This window comes from Pogona vitticeps, chromosome 9, assembly GCF_051106095.1.
Source record: "Pogona vitticeps strain Pit_001003342236 chromosome 9, PviZW2.1, whole genome shotgun sequence".
Lineage (NCBI taxonomy): Eukaryota > Metazoa > Chordata > Lepidosauria > Squamata > Agamidae > Pogona > Pogona vitticeps.
This window is the reverse complement of record NC_135791.1, coordinates 3,607,287-3,618,190: the sequence shown is the minus strand read 5'-3', so window position 1 is coordinate 3,618,190 and position 10,904 is coordinate 3,607,287. Positions and strand designations below refer to the sequence as shown.

The 10,904-nt window shown below is 42.9% G+C and overlaps 1 protein-coding gene across 2 annotated transcripts; it reads left to right on the top strand.

The window, feature by feature from the left end:
* Positions 1-488: 488 nt before the first annotated feature.
* TRAPPC3 (trafficking protein particle complex subunit 3) lies at positions 489-9,687 on the top strand. Of its 2 annotated transcripts, none has more exons than XM_020808884.3 (5): positions 489-688; positions 5,285-5,382; positions 5,627-5,726; positions 7,190-7,372; positions 8,550-9,687. In XM_020808884.3, exons 1-5 carry the CDS (start codon positions 644-646, stop codon positions 8,667-8,669), a joined length of 546 nt encoding a protein of 181 aa, XP_020664543.3. In that variant the 5' UTR covers positions 489-643; the 3' UTR covers positions 8,670-9,687. The 2 variants fall into 2 exon arrangements, with proteins under 2 accessions (XP_020664543.3, XP_072835622.2); XM_072979521.2 differs by lacking the exon at positions 489-688 and adding an exon at positions 4,048-4,074.
* Positions 9,688-10,904: the final 1,217 nt, after the last annotated feature.

The following is a 10,904-nucleotide window of genomic DNA, read 5'->3' as shown; positions in this document are numbered from 1 at the left end:
ACGTACAAGAGTTTTAAGTATAATAATAATATAATATTTGTATATTAGGATGATGATGATGATGATGATGATTACGTCTGTGATACTCCCCCTCCTCTTCCATCACAGGTTCTCTAAAATCCTTCCTTTGTCCATTAATTCTTATGGGCAGACCTCATTTCCACCCTGAGAAGGCAGATCCAACTAAAAAACCGAAAGTTACTTTTTAAGGTAACGAGTCTCGTTACTCATTCCTAAGTCGTTCCTCTTAGGGAGGCGCTCTGTTTCGTCGCACGCACGACGCCTTCAGGTTCTCCCCTACGGCGTTCTCTCCAGTGACGACACGGCTGAGCTTGTCGGGAGTTGTAGTCCAAGCCGTCCCCTTCCTGAAGCTTTGCGGAGCGAAAGGCATGCTGGGTAAGCCGGAGACCACGCTCCCCGCGCGAGCCAATCTCCGAGCTTCCGGCAGGCTACGGGGTTGTTAGTGAGGGGGCGGTGTCGGTTGGCGCATGCGCGCTTCTGCGCGGGGCATGCTGGGCGCCGTAGTCCCGGCATTCTGAGGGAAAACCGAGAGCGGCGGCAAACGAAGAACGGACGGAGCCGAATCTCTTTCCCTCCCTTTTTTCCCCCTCAGAGGCTTCGTCGTACCGGAGCGGGCGGCGGGATGGCGCGGCAGGGCAGCCGCGGGGGCGCCGAGAGCAAAAAGATGGTAATGGCGGCCGCGGTGGGGGCGAGGGCGGGCGAATTAATCCGGAGTGAAGGGGGCGCGCGCCTTAATCCGGAGTAAGGGGCGTGGCCGGGGGGGAGGGAAAGGACCCGAACGGGGTGAAGCGCTTCGCCTCCTCGGCGACACGCGAAGAAGAGGCCCCGTTGAGGCGCCGTGGGGACTCGGCCTTTCCCGGAGGGGGGGTGAGCGCCATGGGATCCGGGTGGGCCGCCTCCGAAGTCGGCCTCCCCCCTCAGAGGAGCCCAGGGCGGCCTGTGTGCAGCTGACACAAGAACATCTGGATTTCTGAGCCTCCACTGGGGCAGGGGGGTTTGGAAGCCACCGACACCCCCCTCCCCGGAGATCCCGTCCTGCGGTCCTAGCAGATGATGATCATCCACAGGAGAGGATGTCAAATAAAAAGGGCCGATCTTGAAAATGCCCCAAGGTTCTTGGTTGGAAGGGGAAGTCAAGGCGGGCCCTCCTTCTTTTCCCGGTGGAAATCGTAATCCAAAACAGAAAATGGGCCATGGGAAGACTCTCTGGGGAGGCACGAAGAAATGCTTTTAAATATCTGGGTGGGAATAAATAATTCCAACAGGTGCCCGAATAGGTTGGCTTTAGGGGGTCTTTGCTAAGGCAGCGATATTCCAAAACCAAGGCGTCCCCCCTACTGAGAAACAAGGCGCATAGTGCCAGGTCTCGCCAGGTCACGTAAGCATCCGTTGTGGATTTATTGGAATAAAAATGGCTTTAATAGATGGTATCTGTATTCATGGCATTTCGTAGAACATAGGGCGCTTAACAAGGATAACATCCCTGCCCAAAGAAGCTTTGAAAATATCTTGATGGGCTTCATCCAGAACTGGTTATAGGCAACGTACTGGGTTTTCAGCCAATCCAACCATGCTGGGCGTGCAAGGCATCCGACTGACCGTCCTCACAAAAAACTATTGTATGTACTCGTGGTTGGTGGGAGTGCAGGGCTCCCTAAAAGCTAACTAGGCTTCGTGTCAAGATGGGCCACTGGATTTGACTGCTTCTGCTGTACCTTGTGGGTTGCAATTGAAGCCAAGGAGGGAAGTTGTGAGTGAAGGACAAGCCGAAAAGTCCCTGGCGGTGGTTTTGGGGGCTGAGGATTGCACGGATGGTGGTGTCAGGCCAGGCAGCCGATGGATATGTGTGCAGAACGGGGATGAGGAGGAACCTGGAGTCTCCGAATTTAAGACTGGCATGTCAAAAGGTCATGGATCGATAATCAGTGGTGGAGAGGGCTGATAGGAAGCAGCGTGTCACGCTTGTGTAAGAATGCAGGGCACTGAGGGAGAGTAAACTCTTAATAATTGCTATGAATTGCTACAGGTGGAAAAATCTCTGCTTTTGTCTACCCTTAGATCCTTGAGAAAACAGTGGACACCCTTTGAAAAACTAATGTTTATCAATTGTCTGATTTTGTAAGCCATAGTGTGATCATACTTCAAACTGCTCATCTTCATGGTAGTAACCACTCATCACTAGTTTAAGCTTGGATCAGTTTTTTTTTTTTTTAACCCTTAAGGACTGAGGCCAGAGTCCTGCTTGGAGAGGGTTCAGTCATGGAATGGCATGTTGCATGAGCAGCGTTAGATTTTTCAGAACTTGTGCAAGGAGGTATCCAGTCCCTGCTTGCACAAGTGGAAGTTGTGCATGTCCCTAAAGGGGTGGACTCCACTTGTGCAACAGCAAAGCTGGAGATTGCGTGGAACTGGGCCAGCAGCGTGTGAACGCTCCACTAGCGTGCAGCAGGATTCCGGCCTCACACATGTAGTCCGCCTGCATGTGGAACTATATTGTGCGATGTGCTGCAGCTTTTTGTTCAGGCTGTGTAGGAGTGCTTCTGTTTTTATCATCTTTTTTTGTTGTGCGATTCTAACATGGCTTTGTCTTATATGTGGGAAAAGAATGAGAATGAAGAGAAGGGCGGTGTAAGAAATCCTTTTTAAAAAAAATCAATTGGGCAAAGTTATACAGTATTATCTATATGTCTCCCCACTCAGGTTTTAGACAAAGATAGAATATGAAGCGGATTGACTCCATAAAGAAAGCCATGGCCTTGATTTGAGCAGGGATGTTAATGACAGGACCTTTTGGATGTGACTAATTCATGGGATCTCCAAAAATTAGAAGTCACTTGACATCACATAACTAGAAAAGGTTTCTGTCCAGCTAAGATGCCCTGATGGTGTCATTAATAGGTGGAAGCACATTGAAAACCTATCTTGAATTTTTCTCATGCTAATACAGTTCAGGGCCTAGCTAGGTTTACATTAAACATTTGGAAAAGGGCACTGAAGGGTGTCGTTTTTATTTTGAAAGAATTGTTGATTGGCTGAGGGATAGAAGCAGCAACTGCCATTTCTGGCTTGCGTAATTATCTGCTCCCAGAAACAGCAAAGTTAGGGGTTCTGTTCTAGGTAGAGGAAACCTATGTTCATCTTTCTGGCGGGGTATCCCTTTTTCCTTTCTCTCCCTCCACCCCGCTTCTGCTGAAGGTATGGGGAAAGAGAAGAGACTGCTATAGGCACTTTGCTATATAATCACTTATCTTCTCCCCTTTGAAGAAATGCACAGGTGCCTCGTGCATTACTTAACAGTAATGCAATTGTGACGCTGACAAAATCACTGTTCTCTATAAGATAAGCAATCTGCTACATGCCTTACGTTTCCCTGTTAATACCTGGCTGGTATGGTAGATTTACAATTTACAGGCAGTCTGTTATGCGGTAGTTTCTGTAAAACACTGTTGGAAGAAGTTTCTGTGCATCTAATTTAAACTCTGTTTTAGTTGCATGTCATCACTTCTTGTAACAGTATTACTAAGCAGTTTATTCAGAATAATCAGCTAGTATGTGTCTAAATTTAATCTGCTTCTATTTAAAATCTCAAACGGGGAGGATTCTCAGGGTTAAAGCATTTAATGGCCGTACATTGGACTGGAAGTAGATCGCCATTCTCCATTCCTTCATACATTGTTCCACCCAACTATCTTGCCAATAAATATACTAAAATGATATATTATTTCATACATTATTAATCCTCCTTCCCTTAGCCTTCTGAGAGCGATGGTAAATGTGTAACTTCCCTGCCCATTAATCTTGTGAATTACTGCTAGGTAGAAAGACAAGCAAAAATCAAGACAACATATAACATACTTATATTCCAAGTGTAAGCTGACTCTCCCTCTTCTGCACTTCGGCTTTGTGTGAGCTTGTGAGAACGTGGTGTAAAATCTGTGTTGTCTCACTAAACTCTGATGTCTTTTTTTCTCCCCTTTCTGCTTGCCTGCTGCTTTCATTCTATAGTATTGGTATTTGCCATTCATTTCACCTTCTGCATCTATGCATCTCATGGTAGGTGATAGGTTTCTTAATCTGCGACTGGACATATCTACTGTATAAAATAAACTTTAATCAAATCTTGAGCGAACATATTTGGCTTATACACATACTTTTAAAAATCTTGATAGGATTTAGTTTTTAATAGGGAGAAGATTTGCGTAACTACAGTTCTGATAACTGATGAATTAAAAAAAATTGTGTATATCCCTTGCTTCACATTTGAGGAATGTGAGGCGGATGAAGCAGTTTGTTCTTTTGTTTGTTTTATTAACGCTACATGTATTTCTACTGCATGCCTGTCCTAACATTAAGAAGGCTTTCGCTTTGCTCTCCCTTTGAACCTTTGAGCAGAATAATGAAGGTGTTAAAACTGCCGTTGATGAGCAGTTAAAGACTATCAAAAATTTCCCATGGGTAGGTCTTTCCATCTCTAGAACAAAGAGAAAGGCTTTGCAAAATCCAGCGCCTTCCCATTACAGGTAAAATGAATTGAGAATTTTGCTCCAAATATTTTGAAGTAAAAAGCATTGGGTGCAGTGTATATTCTTGAGGTTGACCACACGTGATCATTTTAATTGTTGGAGAGGGCAGAAATGTTTGGTTTAATTTGTTGAGATGTGTGCCAGCTTTTTAGTTGTTTTTAGGAAGGATATTGTATGGGAGACCATCCTTTTTTGTTGTCAGTTAAATCCAGTCTATAGTGCCAGCTATAAACATGTGTTACAGTTTATCCAGTAGATTAATGAAGCTTGAGCAAGTTTTATTTCAACTTTCAACCAGGCCCACTATTGACTTCAGTGCTGTAGGAGTTATTGTTATATTAACTTTACTAGCAATTAGATACCATCCTGATAGCATCAGGATCATTAGATAATCATCCTGTGTCAGCTCTCCCGAAGCAGGAGCAGAAACCTTGATGGAAATTAAGGGAAGCAGAGGTTCCCTGTTCGTAATCTCTGGAGATCACATTTCCTCCCCGTGTCCGTTGAACGAGACCAGCAGACAGCCTGGTTTTAGTGTCATTTCCTTCCCAACTGACAATTTCCTTTTCAAGTATGAACTGCAAGGCATCTGCAGGAGTCAGTGCAACATTCTATGAAGTTGAAGCTTTCTTGCCCATTTCATGTCTCTTTCATGCCATCCATGCCAACCGAACTAGTTGTGGTAAATGTTTGCAGATTTTCCTGTTGACCCATGCTAAATATGTTTTGAATTTTTCTAGAGCTCGGAGCTCTTCACTTTGACCTATGGAGCTCTGGTGACTCAGCTGTGTAAAGACTATGAGAATGATGAAGATGTCAACAAACAGCTGGACAAAATGTAAGTAAGAGATGTGGGGACAGAATGAAACCTCATCCAAATGTCACTATACCTGGGAATGATGGTCACTCACTTGCAGATGATTCTTATTTCTCTGAATTCACTGGTGTTGTGTAAAGTGGAAAGGAGGGAGGGAAGAGCTTTCTCCCCTGCTGTTTCTAACCCCAAGAATGTTGTTCTCAAGTCAGACCTTTCTTGCGCTGTTACAATTTCATAGTATACTGATGTTTGGCTCCTTTGACAGGGGCTACAACATTGGTGTTCGACTGGTTGAAGACTTCCTGGCCCGATCCAACGTAGGGAGGTGCCATGACTTTCGAGAAACTGCAGATGTCATTGCAAAGGTGATGATTATTTGATTAATTTCCTGTTTATACTGTGCCCCTCCTCCCTTTCCACTAGCAGGGATATCTCCGTTAATGACATAACTTCTCTGTTGCGCAAGAAGACATTTCAAATCTGTATTAAATGTAGTGTGCTGTGTGCACAACTATCTGGAGTAAGTATATAAAGGTCTGGAAAAATCAATGGGAAAATGTGAGATGCGATCTTTTCCCTGTTTCCCGCCACCGCCGCCCCCCCAAGGTTCATCCTCCCCAATTGGATTGTGATTTTGGAGTTGTGAAATGTCTTCTTTTAGAGTGATGAATAAAATATTTGATAGGCCATTCCTATGTAGCAAGCTGGTTTTTAAAGAAAAGTAGGACTTAATATTGGTCTGTGACTTTTCTGCTGCCAGATACAGAGCCTCCTCAGGTGTTTGGCCCAGGAAAACAGGCAAGGATTATGCAAAGTAGAGCTCTCCTCCTTCATGGTGACTATACAGCTTTTGACTGCTCTTGCTACTTGACCTGCTTCAGAAACCTCTGGTGTTTTGTTTTTTGTTTTATTGCAGCATGTGAAAAACTGGCCTGTGCTTCAAAATAAATCTAACCAGGAAAACAGTGATATTTGAAAGGGGAAAAAGTTTGTTTCAACCCAAGCAAATCCTTGGGTTTTTTTTAGAAGTCTATGAAGATAGTACAATACAAGCAAAAGGATGGGCCAAAGCGAAATAACTCAGGCTATATTAGGCAAAGTTTCATACAGCCAAATTAATATTCAATATGTCTTGGATTTCTCTTGTCCACCTTCCCCCAATCAAAAAGCAATGTATTCCTTCTGTGTCTACTTTCTACTTCAGGAGACTTTTAAGTTTACGGTTCTTTTGTTTACCTTGAATGTGAATAAAGTTATACAATTCATGTACCTGAAGTAAAAACAGTGACTTTAGATTTGTAAAATGTGTTTGTGTTTGTAATAAAAACAATAAATGCTAAATATTTCTTAAAATGGAATTTTTAAAACTTATAGAATTTTATTTATTCTTTTCACACAAATTGTGGTTCTGTGAAAGAAATCTTACTGACCTTGAAATTTCTGGAATTTCGTAGTCTGCAAAAACATGTATAACATGCCAATATTATCTTAATAATAATTAGCTGAAAACTGAGAAGTGTGACAATATAAAATGGAGTTGAGAATAAGCAACTCAACTTCTATTTAGGTTAGGATCTTGAATGTTACAGGGGTGTTTTTAAGGGGAGAAGACTATCCATTTAAAACCAGTTAACAGCATCTTAATTCTTGAGATCAGTCTTGCATTGCCTGATCAGTGTCTCGAAAGAGTTTGCTTTAAGTAGATTAAATCAATGAATTGCTGCAGAGATCATTGCCCACCCCCACCGTTGCTCAGGGATCAACAAAAGGCACTAAATATTGTATTGTGTCAGCCTCGCTTGCATAATATATTTGTCTCGCTTGGCAGGTGGCGTTTAAAATGTACTTGGGCATCACACCAAGCATCACCAACTGGAGTCCAGCCGGTGATGAATTCTCCCTTATCCTGGAAAACAACCCACTGGTGGATTTTGTGGAACTCCCTGACAACCATTCCGCTCTTATTTATTCGAACCTCTTGTGTGGGGTTCTACGGGGAGCTCTGGAAATGGTGAGCTGCAAATGCTTTTCCTCTTTTGGGAGGGCAGCCAAACAGATGAAACTTCAGGCAGTTCCTGTAGACCATCTAGACTCAATGTGAATTCATTTCTGTACATCGACTCGTTGAAAATAATTTGGGATAGTAGTTAGCAATGGCTGGGAGCTGGATGATGAGGAAATTCAAGTTCATAGCCCTAATCCAGTTTGAGCAGGGTCTGTAGGTCTGGCTTTGGTTTTCTATGAGGATAAATAAGATGCATGCCACTTGTCTCGTTAAGCAAACACCTTAATTTAAACAGAAGCTTTCAGGTATAAACATTCTCGTTTTTGGTCCCCTTTTTGAGAACTTCTGGGGGCTTCTGGAGGCAGTCCTCTAAGGTACGCTAATCAACTGAAAAGCTTTTAGTGCTGCTTTAGTTTTGTAGCATCCACTAAACGTTTGCTCACTGTATTCAAATTCTTCTTTCCAAGCCTTCCTACTTAATTTGTTTTCTTTGCTTTGCTGAAATCTTTCATTCTGCAGCTGTTAGATTGCCCTGTACTGAGAACCGGAGTAGTGTAATCGGGAGTGTCAGACTATCATGGGAATATTCAGATCTCTGTCTGGCTATCAAGCTCATTGTTGATTACCTTTGCCCAGTCACCCCTTTGCAACTTAGCCTACCTCATTGGGTTTTTAAGTTGGCAAACAGGGAAATAAATAAGCATATCCATCTCCTTAAACTAAAAAAGGGAGACGTAAGCCTAATAAATCATTAAATGAAATTCTCTTATGTTAAACATGTACGGACTCTGATGTGAAAATTCAGAGCTTTATGAGTGAAATTTGTAGCCTTGGGCACGTGCTAAATTTCTGTTGCTTGGAAGCAGAAGAAGAATGGTAAGAAGCACAGTTATTACTGTCTATACTAAAGCTTTTAGCCCAGAGGCTTTGCCTGTGCTTTGTTGTTTTCCTAAACAGAAGGTAAAAGCACTATGCTGGGATTATAAGAATCCCAGAGAGGGGCTTTGTTGCTGTTTAGGTAAGGTGATGGGGAAATGATTTTTCACTGAGTCAGATTTTGTCAAATTGACCAGGGTTGGGAGGACTCGCTGGTTTTTTATCCTTGCTATAACACTAAGTGAGTAGTTTTTAATACTGTCCATGACAGCCTTAGAAATAAGGACATCTCTTTTCCACATCACAGGTTCAGATGGCGGTGGATGTCAAATTTGTTCAGGACACCTTGAAAGGGGATGGAGTTACAGAAATCAGGATGAAATTTATCAAGCGGATTGAAGACAACCTTCCCGTTGGAGAGGAGTGAACCTGAGAGCAGGTGTCCCCTGCTGAACTGGAGAAGAGGATCTTAGAATTGCCACCAGGAGTTCATAGGCATCTCCGTTCCCTCTCGACATTCAGATGCTCTGATTGTTTAACTTGATGACCTGCTTTATTTCCTTAGGGAGCAACTTTGAATTCTCCTGCGTTATTTCCACAGATTTGTACTGAAGAACTTTGTAAGGTGTAGGACACTTTTCATACTCATCAGAGGCACATGCACCCATTTCCAGTTTCCATCGTTGGCTTCACGCAAATCTACAGGATATTAAGACCTTGCAGTTTTGAAGTGTGATACCAGATTTGGATGCCAGCTAGGAACGTCACTCTTATCTTCCTGCACATAAAAAACATCAGCATTTCTCTCTGTCCTTTCCTACTCTTAGGAATGGCAGCCTGAATCCATATCTGTATATATCTGTGGGAAGTAGACAGCCATTTCCTCATGACACAGGACACAGCATGTAATTTGAAAGTAATTGTGGGTACTGGTGGAAGGGGCTCTGTCCTACTGTCTTATTCCTGTTATGAGGAAAAAAACACACCCTATTTTTACTTAAGCTATCATATGGCCAGGCTACTCAGAGGCAAAATAATAGCCCTGCCCATTAAATTCATGGCAATATTCTTAGTTTAAATTATTTCTATCTACCAGCCTATTTTACTGTCTCATAATGACAACAAATATTGTGAGTAATGCTTATTAAGTGCTCGGCCACCTCATGTTCCAATCCCATACCTTCAGTGAAAATTCAACATCCATGTTTCTGATTAATTTATTCTCACTGCTGAAGGAAGGATCCGGTGTCCCAAAGGCCATTTTTATATTCTTCCTTCTCTGTTATTTCAACTGTTGCACTAAATAATAGCTGATGGGTGAGTGGGTATTAGGTGTATATAATTTAAACATTTTTGTTGTATAATGGGTCATTCCCATGTGTTCCATTTGTAAGGCTTTTGAAGGCAACATTTTGAGATATTAAAAAAAAATTGAAGAAACATAACTTTGTTTTATTGTACAGGTTGAGAAGTGTAGTAGGAGCACTGAAGTACATGATATCCCACACTTCTTCCTGGTTTATTGTCTCCCACCATGTGCCCTTAAGTTTTCGCTTGACAATCTTGTGCAGTATTTTCAGCTGGAAAGTAGTGACAATTAAAATCAGCCTGGGAAGGTGTTTGTGCTATGAAGACTTGGCTCTATATGTCCCCAATCCTAATCTCATAATCTAGCAGTCTGTCATCATGTGACATTTACATATGGAGCAGGGGGAATATTTGTGAGATTTGGAACTTGTCATAAAAAGGGTATTTCCAGAGCCTAGGAGGGTTATCATTTTTGGGCTACAATTCCCAAAATAGTCCAGGAAGCATGACCAAGCTTTTGGAAGTCCTCATGCAAAAAAGGCAATTGCTCTGTTTCTATCTGAACGTAATTCATAGAAGGTAGATGAAGACATGACTCACCATCCACTGTTTGGGAAAGCTGTTAACTCTCCAGTAGAACATATTCTCTGCATTCATATCACTCCCAGTTGAAACCTGCTATCTTTGACATGGGCTGGGGGAAACTCCCTGTCTGATATCCTAGAGATACTCGCTCTAGACTGTAGTGAGTTGGTTATCAGGACGGCAAGGAAACTCCTGTGTGGATTCCTATGGTTGACTGACTCACTTGCCTTGAAGGCCTTGAAAAGTTTTTCTTGATACAGGTTTGGCTTTAGAGAGGCTCACTCCCAACCAAATGTCGTCCATGGTTCTGTCTGCTTCCCAGTCCATGTGTTTGGAAAGTATTGGCCAATGAAGGGTTTCTCTCTGCCACAAGAAGCGTCAGGTGGTTGCTTTGAGCAGTGGTTTGTTCATCAAGAGAGTTGGGGGCCAGGAATTGGGCACATCTGGCTAATGGAGCGCAACCCTTTAGAGGAACGGGAAGCTGCCGAGGCATATGAATCAGACATCTTCGGTCATCTTCGAAGGCTGTAACGTCTGCCGCAGGCCATAGATGCTTCACGTCAAAAGCCCACATCGAGTGGGTTGGTTGAAATAGCTGCCTATGATCCTGTTTCCCCGCTGATCACTGCTGTATATATATATATTAATTACATTTACATATACATAAGTAAATGTGATATATATGGCACACAGCTGTGATTAGCGGGGAAACAGCATCATAGGCAGCCAAGGTGATATTTCAACCAACCCACTTGATGTGGGCTTTTGG